Below are 22686 nucleotides of genomic sequence, written 5' to 3'. Positions count from 1 at the left end.
CACAAAAGATTTTTTTTGTCAAAAGTAGATCATCTTATATACATTTTTTTCATTCTGACTCTTTTCATTGAACAATACCTTATGAAAATTCCCCAACGTCCTTGTCATAGCTCTATTTTATTCTTTTCGATGATTGCAAAATTTTGGGTATATTCTATTTTTTTCAGTCTTTTTCAGTCTTTCCCCTATGAGTGTTCATTTGTTTCAGCTTAGTTTTTATGCAGCTGTGAGCAAGGCTGTAATGCATATTCTTTTGAAAAAGTCCTTATATACTGGTGCTTTACTGTTTTTTTTTTTCTCTTTTTTTAGAGGAGAAAGAGAGAGGGGGATTGGGGAGAGAGAGAATCCCAAGCAGGCTCCACACCCAGCATGGAGCCATCATGGGGCTCGATATCACAACCCTGAAATTATGACCTGAGCTGAAATCAGGAGTTGGTTGCTTAACTGACTGAGCCATCCAGTTCCTCCAATGCTTTACTTTTTTTTCTTTCATTTATTTATTTATTTATTTATGGTAGGGGGGAGAAGGAGAGAATCCCAAGCAGACTCCACACTAAGCATAGAGCCCAAGGTGGGGCTCAGTCATACCACCCTAAGGTCAAGACCTGAGCTGAAACCAAGAGTCAGAGCCCAACCAACTGCACCACCTAGGTGCCACCAGTGCTTTACTTTTTTGAGGATAGATTCTTAATAGTAGGGTTAGGGTTAGGCCATGTAATATCTGGAGTGAGAGGGGACTTCTAGAAAGAACGAAGAGCAAATGCAGACCATTGACAAAGAGCTTGATACTTGTGTGCATGGGCAATGGGGAATCAGTGGAGAAGGCATTGACCAGGTGGAAAACCATTGTTGAGTGGTAGAAGTGAGAGATGTGGGACCTGGTGAGAAGTGCTCAGATTCACAATAAATCTTAAAGGTAGAGCTGACAGGAGATGCTGATGTTTAGACGTGAGGTTTAAGAAAAACAGATAAACATGAATAATTCTTAGGCTTTTAACTAACTTTATATTTTGGAATAATTTTAGATTCACGGCAAAGTTGTAAAAATAGTACAGAATTACCTAAACCCTTTGCTCAGCTTCCTCCAGTGTTAACATCTTACATAACCATGGTACATTTGTCCAGACAAAGAAATTAACATTGTTACCACTTATTATTATATTAACTGAACTACAGATTCTTTTCAGATTTATTCATGGATATCCTTTTTCTAATAAGATCTACTCAAGGATATCATGTTGAATTTAGTTATATGTCTCCTTCTTGTCCTGTTTTTTCAGTCTTCTCTTGTTTTTTTAGGACCATTACTTTTTGAAGAGCATAGTTAGAATGCTCCTCAATTTTAGTTTTCTCTGGTGTTTTCTCGTTACATGGGGGTTGCGGATCTGGAATAAGAAAGTCACAGAAAATGAAGTGCTCTTCTTGTCCAAATAAGTGAGGGACTAGATGATACTAACGTGCTGTGTCACTGGTGATATTAATGTTTGTCATTTGGTTAAGAGGATTTCTGCTAAGTTTCTCCAACTTATCATTAGTGGGTTTTTTTTTTTCCTTTTTCCATATTCTATTCTTTGGAAGCAACTTATTTAAGTACAGCTCACATTTAAGGTGGGAGTGGGGATCAAACTCCACTTCCTGAGAAAGGATCTACATATATTTTTTGGAATACTTGTAAGAAAGATTTGTTCCTTCTCCCCTACTTATTTATTTAGTCATTTATTTACAGGAGTATAGACTCATAGATATTTATTTTATTTCTTGGTCATAATCTAATACTGTCATTATTATTATTATTATTACTGTTATTATTTGCTTAAACTATTCCAACTTTGGTCATTAAAAGTTCTTTAGGTTTATTCTTATATCTTTTTGACATGCCTGTGCCTGTTTTTCTTTTTCTTCCTTTCTTTCCATCACCATAAGATGCTTCAAGTTCATTTTTTGTTTTCCTTGCCCGAGTTCTAGAATCAGCCATTTCTCTAGGAGCTATGTTTTTATTATAAGTCACTGGGTAAATACGGATTTCATTTACTGCACTGGGAAAGACTGGAGTAGGAGGAGGAAGTCTGGAGTATGTTATTTTCTTTCTTTCTCTCCCTTCCAACTTTCCTTCCTTTGTTCTTTCCTTTATTTCTTCCTTCCTTTATTATTATTATTATTATATTAACATGTTAACTTTCAAAAGCATATTAGCCATTCAAGCAGAGCTGTGGAATAGACTGTGGATATAAGAATCTATAGCCCAGAGAAGAGGTTCAAGCTAAAAGCTAAATTGGGGATTCATAAATAAATGGTGGTATTTAAAGACATAGGACTGGATCTGCTTTTGTACGAAAGAGTCAAATAGAGAAGAAATATCACATCTCAATCTACTAAAGGATTTCAACGTCAGGAAGATTAGAAGAAATTAGGCAAAGAGGTTAAGAAAGAGCAGCAGATGAGGTAGGAGATAAGCCTACTTCGTGTATGGTATCCTAGAAGCCAAGTTAAAAAAAAAAAAAAAAGAAGTGATTATCTGAATCCAACTCTCTTGAGAGAAAATTTATCATTTGGTTTGTCAATATCTGAGATCACTGCTGACCATGGGAAGTGCTACTTCAGTGGAGTTGTAAACATGAAGCCTAATTTGGAGGAATTCAATACCTCTCTGGGGAAGTTGCTAAAAAATGGAATTGAGAAATAAAGTGATGAGATGGGGAACTGATGTAAAGGGATTTTTTAAAGTAAGTTTTTCATTTTAATTCCAGAATAGGTAACATACAGTGTAATGTTAGTTTCAGATGTACAATATAGTGATTTAACAATTCTGTACATTACTCAGTGCTCATCAAGATCAGTGCACTGTTAATCCCCTCCACCTATTTCACTCATCTCCCACCCACCTTTCCTCTGGTAACCATCTGTTCTCTATAGTCAAGAGTCTGTTTCCTGGTTTTTCTCTCCCCCTTTTCCTTTGCTTGTTTGTTTTGTTTCTTAAATTCCTCATACGAGTGAAACATATGGCATTTGTCTTTTTTCTGACTGACTTATTTCACTTAGCATAATACTCTCTAATTCCGTCCATGTTGTAAATGGCAAGATTTCATTCCTTTTTATGGTTGAATCATATTCTACTGTGTATATATACCACATTTTCTTTATCCATTCCTTTATCCATTCATTTTTGGTGGACACTTTGCTTCTATAATTTAGTCATTGTAAATAATGCTGCAATAAATATCAGGGTGCATGTATCCCTTTGAATTAGTGTTTTTGTGGGTTTTTTTGGGTAGTGCAATTACTGCATTGTAGGATAGTTCTGTTTTTAACTTGCTGAGGAATCTCCATACTGTTTTCCATGGTGCTTATACTACTTTGCCTTCTCACCAACAGTGCGTAAGTGTTCCTTTTCCCCACATCCTTTCCAGCACTGGTTGTTTCTTGTGTTTTTGATTTTAGCCATTCTGACAGGTGTGAGGTCATATTTCATTGTGGTTTTCATTTGCATTTCCCTGATGATGAATGATGTTGAGCATCTTTTCATGTGTCTGCTGACTTTCTGGATGTCTTCTTTGAAGAAATGTCTGTTCATGTTTTCTGCCCATTTTTTAATTGGATTGTTTTTTGGGTATTGATTTTATCAGTTTTTAAATGTATTTTGGATACTATCCTTTTTTGGATATGTCATTTGCAAATATCTCCTCATTTGGTAGGGTGACTTTTAGTTTTGTTGATTATTTCCTTTGCTGTACAGAAGCTTTTTTTTTTTTTTTTAAAGATTTTATTTATTTATTTGGGAGAGAGACAGTGAGAGAGAGCATGAGAGGGGAGAAGGTCAAAGGGAGAAGCAGACTCCCTGTGGAGTTGGGAGGCGCATGTGGGACTCGATCCCAAACCGGGATCATGACCTGAGCGGAAGGCAGTTGCTTAACCAACTGAGCCACCCAGGCGCCCTGTACAGAAGCTTTTTATTTTGATGTAGTCTCATTTTATTTTTGTTTTTTTATTTTCTTTGTTTTGTATTTAGAAAAATAGTGCTGCAACTGATGTCAGAGAAATTACTGCCTGTGCCCTCTTCTAGGATTTTTATGGTTTCAGTTCTCACAGCTAAGTGTTTAATCCATTTTGGGTTTATTTGTGTGTATACTATAAAAAAGTAGTACAGTTTCCTTCTTTTGCCTGTAGTTGTCCAGTTTTCCCGGCGCCATTTGTTGAAGAGACTTCTTTTTTCCATTGTACATTCCTTTCCTCCTTTGTTGAAATTAATTGACCATATAACTGTGGGCTTATTTCTGGATTTTCTTTTTTTTTTTTTTTTTTTTTTAAAGATTTTATTTATTTATTTATTTATTTGACACAGAGAGATAGATCACAAGTAGGCAGAGAGACAGGCAGAGAGAGGGGGAAACAGGCTCCCTGTTGAGCAGAGAGACCAATGTGGGGCTCTATCCCAGGACCCTGAGATCATGACCTGAGCCAAAGGCAGAGGCTTAACCCACTGAGCCACCCAGGTGCCCCATGGATTTTCTATTCTATTCCATTGACCTATGTCTGTTTTTGTGCCAGTACTATATTGTTTTTTTTTACTACAGCTTTGTAACATAATATGGAGTCCAGAATTGTATTATCTCCAGTTCTGTTTTTTTATTTCAAGATTGCTTTGCCTATTTGGGGTCTTAGCGGTTCCATACTCATTTAGGATTGCTTGTTCCAGTTCTGTGAAAAATACTGTAGGTATTTTGATAGGGAGTGCATAAAATGTGTAGATTGCTTTGGGTAGTATATACACTTGAACAGTATTTGTTCTTCCAACCATGAGCATGGAATGTCTTTCCATTTCTATGTGTCATCTTCAGTTTCTTTCATCAGTGTTTTATAGTTTTCAGATTATAGGTCTTTCACCTCTTTGGTTAAGTTTGCAGACAGATAGGACTAATCCAGTAAAATGGGAGGGAAGGGGGAATGGTGATGCAGGAGCATGAGGGAATAACTGAATCAGCAAAGACCTAAAATTGGTGAGAGGAAATAGAATCTAAGAGAAAGGATTGATCTTAGGTGGGAGAGAAGTTTCTCCATTGTAAGAGGATTGAAGGCTGACTATAAGGGTATAAATATCAAGAGTATGTAGGATATAGATAAGAAGAGGAAATTAAATCATTCTTCCAATTTTCTTAGAAGCAGTATCATAAACTGAGAGGGGGAGATGGGAAGAAATGTTGGAGAGTTGCAAAGAAGCAAAGGTGCTTCTGTTGGCGGTGTCATTGGGTTGAAGTCTGTGATCATATATCAATAGTCTTGCTAGGGATGCAGTATCCTACATTTTCTCTAATCATAATAACCTGTTCAGTGACTACTGGTAGTTTCATAGTAGGAGAGCTGAATTTAACCAAGTGATTTTTTTCATCATGCTGATCCGAAGAGGAGAGAGAGAAAAGTCCTGGAGGTGAGTCTATATGCAAGGATAGTCTACCATGTTGAATAACAGACCCTAAACTGGGTGAGTGGCAAGTGTGAACATGAGTGGGGGGAGTGAAAAATATGTAAAGGTCAAGAAACACTTTTGGTGGTGAAGTGTATGCTCTAAGCAACTTGCAAACTTTTGTTATAAAGGTTCATTAAGGCTTCCCTGTAACCTGTTAACCGTAACTGCCCCTGTGATCATAGAGCCTGAAACATCTTTTTAATCTCTTTTAATCTGTTTTACCAAATTTGTATGTCTTTTTGGGTCAATTTTACTAATTGGAAATTTTCTGGAAAACTATGTAATTCTTTAGGTTTTAAAATTTTTACCTAAATTTTTACCTAGATTTTCTTATAATTTTTGCAAATTTCCCATAATTATCATTATATCTTTTCCCATGTGTTAAACAGTGATCCATCTGAACAGTTCTAGAGAAATGTGTGTAAACTTCCGAGCACAGCTGACTGAGTGGAAGATTCCCATGGTGACTACCTGATACATAAATAGCCCAATTAGGACTGATATAATTTGTTTTGATAACTCTTATCCACTTTACTGAAATGGAATGACTTAAGTGTTATCATTTTAGAAAACTTTTTTGGACGCGTGATACTACTTTATTATAGTTCAACACATGTTAGGAAGACACAGAAATTCACTTTTTGTTGTTTGGTAAATGAGTAGATGCTGCATGGGTTTTGATAACTGTACTTCGACATGTGTTCATGAAGACACGAAATTAGAGTGATCTTGTTACTTAAAGAATTCTAAGTAGAATCAGTGTGTCTCTCCGTGGGGTTTTGTTCTTTTAGAAAGATAGCTTCAAACTTTACATGGCAGATTGGTCTTTCCTGCTAGATTCTTCTGCCCTAGACCCTTTGTGTCAAGAAACAGTCCTTCAGAGAGAATGATGCTTTTGCTGGTTGCCGGCATATTAATTATGCAATACTATATTTTAAGATGCAGTTGCAAATGCAATTAAACTATTGCACTGAACTTGTAAGTCTTATTGTCACCTTAGAAATAGGGAAGAGCAAATTCACATTTCTTCACTTGTGTTCACAAAGTGACATTTCCTTTTGACATACTGAAACTGACATGAAGCAGGCTTCCAGACATGCAGAAATGGTTGGTTTGGGGGTCTCAAATTCTGTGATCCTGAGAGGGTTAAGTTTATTCTCAAAAACTTGGCATTTGGAAGAGATTTTATTTTTTGAAGAGAGGAACAAGGTAAGAGTGTCTTAAGCAAGTTATATTTCCTTATAGTTAATCAATGAATCATCCATTAAAAATAATACAAGCTGATCTGATAGCTCAGTCAAGGCTACTACTGAGATGTGACCTTCAGTAACCTCAGTGAAATCTACCATGACTATTGATTGAAACATACCAACATGAGCTTTGTGCCTCACTGACCTACTAAAGGTACCCTTTAGAGAAAATGTTGACAAACACGGGAGAGTGCCTTTACCCTTGCCACTACAAACGGCCACTGGGATTGGTAAGATGGTTTGCAGTAATGTCCTTGGGCAACCAGAAAACTAAGGAACCTGACACAAGGAGAGATGGTACTCACCATTCCCTCTAGCTCCGCAAGATTGCAGAAATTTCTAAAAGTGAAAAACTAGGTCTCAGAAAATTTCTTAATTGAATCCCAGATATTAGAAAAGATCAGATATGAATCATGAATGTTAGGTACACATTCCTAAATGATAACGTAGGTTTATGTCAATATTATTTTTCATAGAACTTATAATCATAAACCGGGGTTCTTTAGATGACCACCACAAACATTTATGAAGACAAATCATGTTGCATTTACTTTAGTGTACATGTTCCTAGTCTTCCATAAACTTCACTCTCCTTGAATATTTTACTTAGTGCCTGGGATGGCTATATTTATCCACAAATCAGTCCCAGATGTCACTTGACACTGCTAAGGCCATCCGTAGGACTGGGATCCAACCCTAGTGCAACTTTAACAGGGTATGCTAGGGGTGTTCACCTTGGGTTGTGATTACTTCAAAGACATAGCATTTCAGGAAAATGGCAGTCTCTACCAAACTTGTGAACATCATCACTGTTGTGCCCAGAGGGCTTGCAGAGGAAGAGTAACAGCCCCCGGATCTTTCTGAGATACGTTACTTAGGGATTATTCCTTTACAAATTTGCCTGGGTCTCAGGGTGAGTGCTATTGATCTACAGATCTTAGCACAACTCTTCAAATTCTCTCTCTCACATAAGTGCACGCATACTTCCTTACACAGTCTCATACAGCCCATGTCCCCACATCACATCTAGCGAACCAGGGTGCGGCGTTGGAATGGTTTCCAGCGGTAACTATTGCATGTTGCGCCCAGAACTAGCACTGATCATCAGATGCCCAATCTTGGAAATTCGCATTGAAAATTACTTGCTCTTCCAGAACTATTTTTCTTTTGTGATGAACTCCTCCCAGGGGCTTGACTGGCTTTAGTTTGGGTCAATCCTGTCCGTCAAATATATGCTTATATATTTGACTTCCAAACGGGTCAAAGTTTGGGTTCCTTTTTTCCATTACCAAAGGTCCTTTGCCCTCTTTCTAAATTATAAGGTAATTGCAGGTATGTAAATTTAAATACTTTTGCTTTTCTCAATAGACAACCCTCAATGACTATAAAAAGTCTTTTATTTATTTGGTTGTAAAATACAATTATGTTTTCAATTCCAGTTTTAACAGTCGTTGGTCAAAAAATACTTCATCTCTTACTTCAGAGTTATCTACATGTAAAATACATAGCAATAAGTTTTCATACTTATAAAATAGGGAGACTGAACCAGGTAGTAGTTTTCCCATTTTTTTAAGAACAGTAAAAACTTTTTATTTTTAGGATAAAATCTTAAACAGTACCTCAATAGATAAAAATGACACTTAAATACTATGGAATTCATTTTCATTAACAAGAAAGTTTGAGTTGAGATTATGAATGACATTTATAGACATATTCAACTCAGCATCTAACTTAATTTTTGGTGTTTTGTTTTAATTGCAAATAATTTTTAAAGTCTTTATTCAGTGGACATACTACAAGCTGGTAGATCTGTTAATATACTTATTGTTTTTAAATTACTCGACCTGCAATCTTAGAATATGTATATATGTATATATCATTAACAGAAGACAGAAAAAGTTGTACTCTGAAATATTCCTCAAAATGAGTGCAACAGATGATAGAAGTAATTGTTTCAGTGGTCTTTAGTATGTCATCATTTGAGGGTATAATGTTCCCAACAGAGTTTAAGATATTTAAAATTATACTTAAAACTGAATTTTGAATCAATGTCTCCAGAATTTCTCAAGTTCTTCTGCTGAATCTGCACTTCATCAGAACCAAGCTGTACTCAGTAACCTCTGCTTAACTCTGCAATTCTGACCATAATTTGATAATACTTGTGAGTGAGTACCATGGATATCCTAGTCTGTTCTAAATCGATGGATACACGCAGATGTACATAAAGTTAAAGGAAGAAAGAAGCTCCCAGAGACACAGTGTTCCTGTGATCTTTTTTTTTTTCCCTTAAAGATTTTTATGTTTTAAGCTTGTCTGAAAAATATCAGCCCACGTCGTTTGCTCGGGCTATTTCTTCATTCAAGTGACTCATGTATGGTATTTCCATACTACCTATTTTCATTGGCCATGGTGTATGATGGTTCATTTCTGACTGTTGTGGAAATACTAAATGAACCACCCTTCCCAAACTTCTCTACCCCATCTTTAAGGAAAACTGTTACATTTGTATATGACATAATGTTTTACTTCAGCATGTTAGAAGGGCAGGTTCATTAATTCTTTAGAGAAAGTGATTATGTACATTTTAGTTTGAAAAAAATACGAGTGTATAATTATTGTGAGGATTTCATTACCTTTTAAAATTATGGCACTAAAAATTTTGAATAATGGCACTATAGTTTTAAAAATAAGATTTTTCTTAAAGCATGTTTATTTTAAAGAATAATTTGTCTAAATTATTTTCTTAAAGCCTAAGGTATCTTCAAACCAGGACATACAACTGTTTGAGTTAATTTTATTATTAAATAGTTTCCTTTAAACAAATCAAAAAACATAATAAATATTCATTGTGATTGCTACCAACTGTATAGCTATGACATTCTGGTTGATTTTCCTGGATTTTTATGTGTCTTGAAGATATGAGTCTCCTGGAAACCAGAAAGTTATTGAATCTAGTGTAATGGTGATTAACAAGATGGAATGTCTTTAACTTCTTACACATAGTAATATTAGTTTATTGATTAGAAATTTGCTACATTCTTCTAGGATGGATATTGTTTCTGCTAAATTATATACACTGTGAATATTGAGTTCTATATTTAATGCCTTGTTTGTATTCTAGGATTCCTATTGATTTTCCTGTGTCACGTTATATTTATATCATGTAGCTAGCTTTACTTTTTGCAAATATAACCTTACGTGACATATTGAGGCATGTTTTCTTTTTTAAGGAAAAAATAAGGAGATATCAACAGACTGAAAACATGTTTTCAGAAGTATAGAGTCTTCAGGAAGATACTGGAGTTCATGAGATCTCAAGGTTAGCAGTTCACATATTATTATTTTCATGCTTTTACAAATCTGAGATATAAACTGTTCCAAGTTGTTCCTGCTAATGCGTAATTGGATTCTAAGGACACACACTTACTTAAAATACATATTTTAACAAGATCTCTTCAAAGTATTTTAAAAATTCATTTATACCAGAAATATAATGTTTAGTTTAATTGGGGATGGTAAAAAGAAAATATTGTTTCAGTAGAAAACCATTGGTTATTAAAATTTGCTTTGCTTTTTACAAAGGATAGCACAGTTAAGATACAAATAAATAAATATTAGGCATCCTTATAAAATTTTATTTATGATTTGTTAAGAAATGTACACCTACTTTGGAAATTTTTCATTTATTTTGTATCTTTGGCTGTAACGTATATGTATATACACGAATAGTTTAGAAGGATAGCTGATTATCATTCTTTCTACAATCCTTTGAATCCCACTCTCTGACTTTCCCTAAACACAATCAAATAAATTATGTTTTTGTTGGAAAATATGGTCTCAATAAAATGACAATTCATATGAATAAGCAGAAACATATTTGAGGAGCCTTTCTATCTTGTGTAAAGTCCTAAGTCTGGAAAAGCAAAGCAAAATAAAACAGCTTATTAAACAACTTATTATAATAATAGCCTAATGTAAAATGTTCATTTGGAAGTTTCAATTACAATGTAGGTTGAAATAGTATTTCATGGGATAGCTTGAGAAAGTGGATGATTTCTACCTTTTTTATTTTGTAGGACCCAATATCAAATATTCATAATTTAAAATGAAAAAGTATTAATGATCTTTTATTATGATTGCCTAGTCACTGTTTTCTTCTAGATCTTCTACATCTTTCCCTCATTCATCCAAGGATATATTTGTTCAGAATTTATTTAGGACTTACCATATGCACTGCAATGGGTGAACTGCTTTGGTTGTTTCAAAATGAATAAGATACGGTTCCTGTTCTCAAGAATTGTCCAACCAATATTTTACTCAGAAACTAATTTTATTATTAACACAAACAACAGATAATTAAAAAGACAAACCAGATTTTAAAAAGGCATGTAATGAATTCTAAAACGCAATGAGAATTATTTGGGGATTATTCATATTTTCACTTTATGGCTTTTACTAACCTAGCATAGTGGAAGTTTTTACCAATGGGAATGTTGTTACTCTATTCCAACCCACACCAGATAGACGTTTTTAAAAAATAGCTCTTCAAGTATAACACAAGTAATATGAGACTTGAAAAAAGAAGCTGCTTTTTTGCCACAGCTGCAAATTTAATGCTGTAGAAAGTCGTTATGCAAACACCCATGAAAGGAACAAAGGTGAGCATTACCTACTTGGTGTTCTTTTTTTTATTCCAGTACATTTGACTTCTTTATTAAGTTCACCAGAGAATTAAATCATTTCCCCAATGATCTAGAAAGACATATATGTAGGTTTGAAAAGGATTGAACCCTATAAACCCACATGTAAATCGTAGTTGGATGAGTAAAGAATTTGCAGTGGTGTGGGAGTCTAGACTGCTTGAAATGGCATTGTGTAGCACTGTACTCCTCACAGAAAGCTTTTAAGAAGGTGATATGGGAAGATGTTAAAACAGATTAAGTCATTAAAAATAGTAAAATTGTTTTTTGAAAAGTCAGTGAGGACATCTCCTGCTTAATTGTGCCCTTAGACAAGTGGTAGGATTAATTTATATAACAACCACAATTATTCAACAAGTATTTATTTATCAAGTGCCTACTAGGTGCATGTGAGCAGCAACGGTGAATATAATACACCAATAAGTATTAATTCTTCTTTACATGTTTGGTAGAATTCCCCTGGGGCTGTCTGGCCCTGGGCTCTTGTTTATTGGGAGATTTTTGATGATGGCTTCTATCTCCTTACTGGTTACGGGTCTGTTCAGGTTTTCTATTTCTTCCTGGTTCGGTTTTGGTAGTTTATACGTCTCTAGGAATGCATCCATTTCTTCCAGATTACCAAATTTTTTGGTGTATAGTTGCTCATAACATGTTCTTACAATTGTTTGTATTTCTTTGGTGTTGGATGTGATCTCTCCTCTTCCATTCATGATTTTATTAATTTGGGTCCTTTCTCTTTTCTTTTTGATTAGTCTGGCCAGGGGTTTATCAATCTTATAATTCTTTCAAAGAACCAGCTCCTAGTTTCGTTGGTGTGTTCTGATGCTCTTTTGGTTTTTATTTCATTGATTTCTGCTCTGATCTTTATTATTTCTCTTCTCCTGCTGGGTTTAGGCGTCATTTGCTGTTCTTTCTCCAGCTCCTTCAGGTGTAGGGTTAAGCTGTGTATTTGAGACCTTTTTTATTTCTTAAGAAAGGCTTGTATTGCTATATATTTTCCTCTTAGGACCACCTTTGCTGTGTCCCAAAGATTTTGAACAGTTGTGTTTTCATTTTCATTTGTTTCCATGAAGTTTTTAAATTGTTCTTTAATTTCCTGGTTGACCCATTCATTCTTTAGTAGGATGCTCCTTAGCCTCCATGTATTTGAGTTCTTTCCAAATTTCTTCTTGTGGTTGAGTTCTAGTTTCAAAGTATTGTGGTCTGAAAATATGCAGGGAATGATCCCAGTCTATTGGTACTGGTTGAGACCTGAATGTCCAATGGAAAAAAGATAGTCTCTTCAACAAATGGTGTTGGGAAAATTGGATAGCCACGTGCAAAAGAGTGAAACTGGACCATTTCCTTACACAACACACAAAAATAGACCCAAAGTGGATGAAAGACATAAATGTGAGACAGGAATCCATCACAATTCTTGAGGAGAACACAGACAACAACCTCTTCGACCTCAGCCTCAGCATCTTCCTAGAAACATTGCCAAAGACAAGGGAAGCAAAGGCAAAAATGAACTATTGGGACTTCATCAAGATCACAAGCTTTTGCACAGCAAAGGAAACAGTCAACAAAAAACAAAAGACAACCAACAGAATGAGAGAAGATACTTGCAAATGGCATATCAGATAAAGAGCTAGTATCCAAAATCTGTAAAGAACTTATCAAACTCAAAACCCAAAGAACAAATAATCCAATCAAGAAATGGGTAGAAGACATGAACAGACATTTCTGCAAAGACATCCAAATGGCCGACAGACACATGAAAAAGTGCTCAACATCACTCAGCATCAGAGAAATACTAATCAAAACCCCTCACACCAGTGAGGCTGAATGAAGCTAAAGAATGGCTAAAATAAATCAGTCAGGAAATGACAGGTGTTGGTGAGGATGCAGAGAAAGGGGAATCCTCCTACATTGTTGGTGGGACTAAAAGCTGGTGTAGCCAGTCCAGAAAACAGTATAGAGGTTCCTCAAAAAGTTGAAAATAGAGCTATCCCATGACCCAGCAATCGCACTACTGGGTATTTACCCTAAAGATACAAATGTAGTAATCTGAAGGGGCACATGCACCCCAATGTTTATAGCAGCAATGTCCACAATAGTCAAACTATGGAAAGAATCTAGATGTCCATCAACAGATGAATGGATAAAGAAGATGTGGTATATATGTATACAATGGAATACTATGCAGCCATCAAAAGAAATGAAATCTTGCCATTTTCAATGACGTGGATGGAACTAGAGGGTATTATGCTAAGCAAAATAAGTCAATCAGAGAAAAACAATTACCATATGATTTGTGACATGAGGAAATTTAGAGGCAGGGCGGGGGATCTTGAGGGGAAGGGAGGGATAAGTGAAAGAAGATGGGACTGGGAAGGGAGACAAACCATAAGAGACTCTTAATCTCGGGAAACAAACTGAGGGTTGCTGGAGGGGAGGGGGTTGAGGGGATAATGTGGGTGAGTGATGGACCCTGGGGAGGGTACGTGCTGTGGTGAGTGCTATGAATTGTGTAAGACTGTTGATTCACAGACCTGTACCCCTGAAACAAGTAATACATTATATATTAATTTTAAAAAAATAAAATAAAAGACTTTGGTAGGGAAAAAAAAAGAATACACCAAATCCTTGCCTCTGTGGAAATTATATTCTAGAGGGTGAAAATATATAAGCAATAAAAAAAAATTAATTATATATTATGTTATGTGGTTAGAGTGCTATGAAGAGAACGAAAACAGGAAAGGGAATAGATAATGGAGAGGGATGCAATTTAAAATAAGCCCAGTGACTTAGTATTGCATAATTTACACAAAAGAGATAGATACTAGCTTTGCCCAAATAGTGCCAACTGAGAATGAATATGATGAAATACGACACCTACTAGTAAGTATTCCAAATCACCATTTGTTAAAGTAAATGTTGTTAATGTATATAAAATAATGAGTATGTGTCTTCCTTAATTTAACCAGAAGGAAAAGATGTATTTTTTAAAATGATAATACACTTACTGTATGTACAGAAAATGTGGTCAAAATGTTTACAATAAAGAAAGGTATAATTGAACATGGATTAGTCCAATCACTAAGGGGGTGAAGACTATAACTATTTATCTGTGTATGGGAGAAAATTAATCAAATTTTTGAATTGAATAAGTATTATGAACTTAAAAGTAGTTATAGGTATATATGACAATACATATAGATGACACATAGTGTTAAAAAGTTCTATATAATTTCTTTCTGTTGTTTCATTATCAGTCTTATTATCATTTTAGGAGAGCTCTAAGTATTGGGACTATAGATAGAAGGGAGTTATTTAAGTACCATCTCATTCCCATAGTACTAATTTTTTAAAGGGCACATTTCTTCTTTTGTACATTTAATAGAAGATACATGGAGATTTGGAAATTAAATTAATCTATTTGTGATCACCAGCAGATGAGTCATCAAGTTTCTTTTGATGGTGATCTGGTTGGAATTTTTCTGTGAAATGTTAAGAAACAGAAAATACAGAGCACAGGAATCTGGAGGTGTGTATGGTCCAGATGACCTGGGCATTTTTTGCAACCTATCTGAACTATAGATGAACACATCACATAAGTTGATATCATCTTAAAATCTATTCACTGTTGATTTTGCTGGATAGAATTGAAATGTTTAGCCAACTTGCTGTGCAGAAAAAGAAGTTAAATCAGTTCCTTTTCAGTGTTAATAAGTCAGTGTAAAAGAAATACCTAACCAACCAAATAAACAAAAATTGGATTAGGAGGTCTCAAAACCTAATAATCATTGCATCTCCTTCAGTATTCCAAAATGCAGGTATTGTAAACAGCATATCATCTAAAGGAAATAAATAACCAGTATTGGAGTATTACGAGAATGATGCAGTGAAGGTCACAATTTTTAGAAGTGTGTTATAATTAAGCCAAAGCAGAGAATACTTATTACATGTACTGTGAACAGAACAATAAGCTCTACGAGTTTAACCAAAAGAGGCAACTGATACTATCAGCTTTGGGAAAACTAAAAAAAAAGAAAACATGAGAGATACAGAGGACAGGTGGAAGGTTATAGAGAAAATAAGGACAATGTCTTCTTCTTTTTTTTCTAAGGTATTTTTCAGATCTTTTCAGTTTTTTAATTTTTTATTTAAATTAAATTTAGTTAATGTATAATGTGTTATTAGTTTCAGGGGTAGAAATAGTGATTCATTAGTTGTTTATAACAAGAACTTCTCATGTGATGTCACTGTGTCAGAGATAAATTCTTTCCAAACCAATATTAACCTTTGTTGCATTCATTTGGAAACTTCAAAGGAAAGAGCTAGAAACTCTTTCATTTAAGGGTAACTGAAATATGACTTTTCAAAGGCAAGTGGAAAATTTAAACTCCCTTCCGTCCATCCTCCCTATATTTGCTTTATAAAAGTTAAACCCAGGAATCGTTTTCGAATTTGTACCACAAGTCCAGTTCCCCATGGACTGACTCTACCATCCTCTCTCAAACCACCACCCAGAAATATACATCTTTGAATCTCATGGTACCTGGCATGCTCATGCCTGGGTGGGTCTTTCTTCACCTTTCTTCAATGGTTCTCCAGATGATTTCCTACCATTCTCATTCTTTCATCAGTCTTATAAATAGTTTAATCCAGGTTTCTCAACCTCATCAATATCAATATTTTGATCAGATAATTCTTTGTTGTGTGGGCAATTTTGTGCATTGTGGGATGTTCAGTAGCATCTCTGGCACAAGACACCAGGGGTACTCCACCCTCCCCCACACTGGAAAAACCAAAAATGTCTCTAGACATTGCCTAGTATCCCCTTGGGATAAAATTATCCCAAGATGAGAACCACTGATCAAATCTGAACTTCCACAACCTCAATAAACATCCATTGCATATCAACCACAAAGCCTCTTAACCACCTTTAGCATCTTTCAGTTAAACCTCAACTGAGACACTTGACAACTTCTCTTGTCAAAGGGAAACTCACCTCTGTCTGATCATCTGTGTGGTTTTAGTTTCCTTTTATTTGCTTATGCCTGGCCTTTTACCTAAAGTAATACCCTGTGTTATTACAAAATAATGAGTGGATATAAATCAAGTGAGGAAAATTAGGGAAAAGGAAAAATACGGTAAAAACAAAATTAAGTCAGGAGTGATACTGTGTTACAAATGACATAAGCCCTGGGGCACCTGGGTGGCTCAGTCATTCAGCGTCTGCCTTTGGCTCAGGTCATTATCCCTGGGATAGGGGATCGAGCCCCGCATCTGGCTCCCTGCTTGGCTGGAAACCCGCTTCTCCCTCTCCCTCTGCCTCTGCTTGTGTTCCTTCTCTAGCTGTGTTTCTCTCTGTCAACTAAATAAATAAAATCTTTAAAAAGTTATTAAAAACAAATGACATGAACCCTTTCTTTTCCTTTCATTTTCTTGGAACTCACTGAGACTTGGATCTTTCCATGTTCTCTGAGTCTTTCTTGAAATTTAGCTTGGACACCAGCAGCTTACTGTCTACATTTCTACAGCCTGTCCTTTCTCACACAGTACCTGCAACTTCCAATCCAAAGTAGGATGTACCTTCTCTTCTCTTACACCAAGAGTGCTCCAGGAACAAATGATTCACTCTGCAGATTTATGGTTTTCTAATCCTCAATAGAATCCACTAATCCTTCACTCTGACCATGGTCAGCCACTATTTCAAAAGTTTATCACCCCACTCCAGCCATACAATCTCTCCCCTTCATTCTCAGTGCACCTGGTATTTTAACAAGAAAATTGAGGTCATTGTGTGGAAACTATTTATGCCTCCTTGCAATTCCCTCCAGCTTCAAACAGCTACATCTATCAACATTCTTTCTTTCTTTCCTCCAATCTTAAATGATCAGGAATCCTTCCTATTCAAGGCAAAGCCAGTATTTGATTGTATTCCCTCTCACCGATGCTGAGGCTTTGGCCATTAGTTATTTCCTTTTTGTCCTTTATCTTCAACTTTTTCTCCCTTGCTCACTCTTTTCCTTCAACCTGTATACATTCTTCAGACTTCTATCCAAAAAAGTCAGCAAACAAAAACAAACTGACCTCTCTCTTCACTAGATTTTATGGGCACTACTATTCAATTTCTGTCCTCTCCAACCCATTCAGACTCTCCGCACAGCAGTCTACATTCATTATCTCTGCTTTCTAAGATCTAGTCACTCCTCAGCACAGGGCCATCTGATTTCTAACCCCATTTAACAGAGCACGCTCTCTCTAAAGGCATAGATGACCTGGCAGCCCGTATCTTGACTGGCTCTCTCAGGGGCATTTGACACTGTTAACTTCATTTTTCTGCTTCCTCATCCTGGACTGTTGGGACAGCCCTCTCTCCTGATTTGCCTCACACCTCGTAGACCCTTCGGGAAAGGCCCCTTTGACAGGTTCTGTGTTCTGCGTTCTCTCACAAAGTCTCGGAATCACAAACTCAAATACTGATAGGTGACCGTATGTAATATAAATGAGTGAAGTCAAGCTGATTTAAAACAATAAACAATGTAGAGGCCAAATAACAGGCCCAGAAACTTTCTTGAAATTTGACTCTTGTTCCAGTCACAGTGCTCCCCAGAGATCCACCCTGCGCTCATTGTTCATCTATCCTTTCCACTGTCGCTGATCAAGCCAGACCACCCTTTCAATTTTATTAATTACAGAGATGGCAATGACTCCAACCTTTTTATTTGATTAGGTGACAGAATTACGTATCGCACACACATGTCTACAAGATGTCAATGCCTAACAAGGACACATACACAAACAAATCATCAGAGCAATGAAATGGAGTAGAAAGTTCAAAAATAGACACTGTATACATGCAATCATAAAATGCCACAAAGAAATAATCATAAGTCAGTGGAGAGTCCCTTCAAGGAAATGCTATTAACACCCCAAGTAGACATTAATTAGTATTGCTGAAGAGGGTGTTTCAGATGGGGGAGGGAGAATGAGGCAGAGAAGGACAAGGGCTTATTGATTAGAAGGTACTAGAATAATTTAACTACTTGGGGAAAAATAAGGTGTGGGCTACACATCATATCATATTAAAGGAAAATGTAGATGTTATTTTAAAAGATTTTAAGTTATATATTTTTCAACATTTAAAATATTAAACACTATATTTAATGTTCAGTGTTAATGCTAATTCAATAGCTTTCAGATATTTATGTACCTTTTGTTTAAGAAAGCATTTAAATACTATAAAAAAGCAAAGAAAAATGAGAAATCATTTATTTAGCTTTATATTTATAAAAAGTAAAATTCACTCTTTTTGTTTATCATTTCATGAGATTTGATAATTACACCGAGTCTTGTAATCTTTACCACAATCAAGATACAGAACAGTTCTGTCATCCCCAAAGTAACCTTGAGCTGCTCCTTGCCAACTCCACCCTCCCCCTGAAGTCCCTGGCAACTAATCTGCTCTGTGTCACTATAGTTTTGCCTTTTCCAGAATATCAGATCAATAGAAATACGCAGAATGTAATCTTCCACATCTGGCCTTTTTCAGTTATCATAATGCATTTGAGATTCATTCATGCTGTTATGTGTATCAATAGTTTCTTCCCCGTTATTGCTTAGTATTCTATTGTCTGTATGTACCGCTGTTTGCTTATCCACTCACCCACTGAAGGACACTTGGTTGTTTAGTTCTTGATGTTTTGAATAGACCTGTAGTAACCATCCATGTACATATTTTTGTAGGAAACTATGTTTTCATTTATCAGGAGTATATACCCTGTGAGATTGTGTATCACATGTTAAGTGTATGTTTAACTTCCTAAGACACCATAAAACTGTTTTCTAGAATGGCTTATGCCACCTTGCATTTCCACCAACAACATATGAACATTCATTTTGCTCCACGCCTTCACCAGCATTTGATGTTATCAGTTTTTATTTTATTTCAACCATTGTAATTGTCATGGTGGTTTTTAATTTTCAGGTCCTTAAGGAATAATAATATTGAGCAACTTTCCTTGTGCTTATTCACCACCTATGCCTTTATGAAGTGTGTGTTCAAATATTTTGTCCAACTTCTCAAAAAGACTTTTTTAAAGCAGTTTATTTAGATTCACAGCAAAATTGAGAAGAAGGTATAGAAATTTTACAAATATTCCCTGCCCTGACATGTGTACAGTCTCCCTCATTATTAACAGCCTCTACCAGAGTGAGACATTTGTCATAATGGATGAACCTCCATTGGCACATTCTAATCACTCAAAGTTCAGAGTTCACGTTAGGTTTCATTCCTGGTGTTGTATATTCAGCGGGCTTGGATAAATGTATAATGCCGCCATTGTAGTGTATTTTCATTGTATCATCCTTGTAGAGTATTCTCACTATCCCAGAAACCTTTTGTGCTCCACCTGTTTGTCTTTTCTCTCTACTCCCACAGTCCCCTCACAACTAATGTTTTTACTGTCTCCGTAGTTTTGTCCTTTTCAGAATGTTATATAGTTGGAATCATATAGTATGTAGACTTCTCAGATTGACTTTTTTCACTTAGTAATATGTTTTTAAGTTTTCTCCATGTCTTTTCTGTGGCTTGATAATCCATTCCCTTTTAGAACTAAAAAATATTTCATGGTCTGGATGTATCACACTATATATTTATCCATTCACCTACCTAAGGACATCTTGGTTGCGTCTAAGTTTTGGCAGTTAGGAATGAATCTTCTAGAAACATTCATGTGCAGAACTTTTGCTTAGATCTAAGTTGTCAACTCCTTTGGGTAAATACCAAAGAGCACGATTGCTAAGTCATATGCTAAGAGTAGGTTTAGTTTTATAAGAACCCACCAAGCTAGGACCCCTGGGTGGCTCAGTCAGTTAACCTTCGACTTTTGATTTTGGCTCAGGTCATGATTTCAGGGTTGAGACCCAAGTGGGGTTCTGTGCTCAGCAGGGAGTCAACTTGGGATTCTCTTTCCATCTCCCTCTGCTCCTCCCCTTAACCCACTTTCTCCCTCTCTCTCTCTCAAAAAGAAAAAAGTCCACCAAAATGCCATCTGATGTGCCTATACCATTTTGCACTCTCAACAGTGAATGACAATCCTTCTTGCTTTTCATCCTCTCTAGCATTTAGTAGTGTTTTGGATTATGGCCAGGATAGTAGTACCTGGTTTTAATTTGCATTTCCCTGATGACATATGATATGGAAATCTTTTCATAAGCTCATTTGTCATCTGTGTATCTTTTTTGGTGATGTGTTTGTGCAGGTCTTTGGCCATTTTTTAAATGCTTTGCTTCTTTTTGTTACGTTTTAAGAATTCTTTGTATATTTTATTTTGCTCTATTTTTATTGAGTTGCTTTCTATCGTTGAGTTTTGAGAGCTCTTCATAAATATTTTGTATAAAAATCTTTGGGGAGGGGCGCCTGGGTGGCTCAGTGGGTTAAGCCTCTGCCTTCAACTCAGGTCATGATCCTAGGGTCCTGGGATCGAGCCCCGCATTGGGCTCTCTGCTCAGTAGGGAGCGTGCTTCCCCATCTCTCTCTGCCTGCGTCTCCGCCTACTTGTGACCTCTCTCTGCCAAATAAATAAAATCCTTTAAAAAAAAAAAAAAAAAAAAATCTTTGGGGAAATGTGAAATTTGTAAACTTTTCCCTTTTTATGTCTTGTTTTTTGTATTCTTTACTGTTTTGCATAGAGTGTTTTTAACTTTTATGAAGTCTTATCTATAAAATTTTTTGTTTTATGGGTTATGGTTCTGGTTTTGCATGAATAAATTCTTTTCCTAACCTAAAGTCACAAGGATTTCCCATTCTTCTCCCATTCTTCTTCTAAATATTTTATACTTTCACATTTTACTTTTAGGTATATGACTAATTTTGTATAAATTTTTGAATAATGTAAAAAATTAAGGTTCAATATTTTGCATACAGACATCCAACAGTTCTATCACCATTTTTAAAAAGACTATCTTTTCCCCACTAAATTGCCTCTGTCCCTTGGTCAAAAATCAGTCATATTTGTTTAGGTCTATTTCTGGTCTCTCTATTCTTTCCCACTGATGTATGTATTTATATGTTTTCCCATTATCACATTGTCTTGATTACTGTAGCTTTATAGTAAATCTTCAGATCAGGTAGTGTGTATCCTCTTCTTTTTCAAAATTGCTTTGGTATTCTAACTCTTTGCCATGACCTATAAATTTTAGAATCAGCTTGTTGATATCTGCAAAAAATCCTGCTGGGATTTTGATTGGAAAACTCATTGATGTATATTAGAGAATGCTCCAAATACAACTTACATAAGAAAAGACACTTGAAAAAATATTCACAACATATGTGAGTACAAATGGTCAATATTATTAAAATTTAGAGGGTTGTTAGATATCACTGAGAAAATATCAACTTCATTAGGATAATTGGCAAGGCCTTGAGGGAACTTTTTACAAAAGGAATTCTGGTGACCTCTAAACTTGAAAAAGAAAGTGTTTAACATAACTGGTAATCAAAGACATTTGATACATAATGTTCACATAAACATATAAAACTTTGGGAAACAGTGTAACATACAGAGAGCATCATTTTTAAGGTCAGACTGAACTTTGAGTTCATTTTCCACTTATCTGTGAGGTTTTAGGCAAACTTTTTTTTTTTTTTAAGATTTTATTTATTTAAGAAAGAGAGAAAAAGAGCGAACGAGCTCATGCATGAGTAGGAGGAGGGGCAGAAGAAGAGGAGAGAGAAAATCCAAAGCAGACTCTATGCTGACTGCGGAGCCTCGTGCAGGGCTCAATCCCACAACCTTGAAATCATGACCTGAGCTGTAATCAAGAGTCAGAAGCTTAACTGACTGAGCTACCCAGGAGCTCCAGGAGTTAGGCAAACTTTAACCTTTCTGATGTTAGATATTTTACCAGTAAAATAGATATAGAAACTGGCACATTGTAAACATACAAATGGGTACTGTTATCATAAATATATCTAATGTTGGTGAAGATGTGGAGAAATGAACCATGTCACACTATAGGGATGGACAGGTAAATCGGTTCAACTTTTCTAGAAAACAATTTGTTAATCTGTATAAATGGCCTTATTCTCTGTATACTCTTTGACCTAGGGATTCCAAATTTTTAAAAGCCTTGATGAAATAGTCAATTGTGAACACAGAGCTATGTATACAAAATGTTCACTGAGATAATAATTAAATTAATGAGCATGAGAGCATGTGTGTCTGGAGATAATGAATGAATTAAATAAACTATTAAATATCCACTCAAAGTAATATTCTGA

General features: G+C 35.6%; 1 protein-coding gene across 2 annotated transcripts in view; it reads left to right on the top strand.

Annotated features, from left to right (window-relative positions):
• CSRNP3 (cysteine and serine rich nuclear protein 3) overlaps nt 1–22686 on the top strand; it is a gene marked incomplete at both ends in the record, with an annotated part of 173988 nt that overhangs the window by 15918 nt on the left and 135384 nt on the right. Inside the window, one exon of one of the 2 annotated variants that reach the window (XM_080798427.1) lies at nt 9964–10030. The exons of the other annotated variant lie outside the window; for it this stretch is intronic. Coding sequence (XP_080654553.1) covers nt 10018–10030 — 13 coding nt within the window. Of the gene's footprint in view, nt 1–9963; nt 10031–22686 lie in introns of those variants that run through there. 2 annotated transcript variants of the gene reach the window in all.

Source organism: Martes martes (assembly GCF_963455335.1).
Source record: "Martes martes genome assembly, chromosome: 3".
In the NCBI taxonomy this organism is placed as follows: domain Eukaryota; kingdom Metazoa; phylum Chordata; class Mammalia; order Carnivora; family Mustelidae; genus Martes; species Martes martes.
The sequence above is the reverse complement of the archived record's forward strand: the minus strand, read 5'-3'. Positions and strand labels throughout refer to the sequence as shown.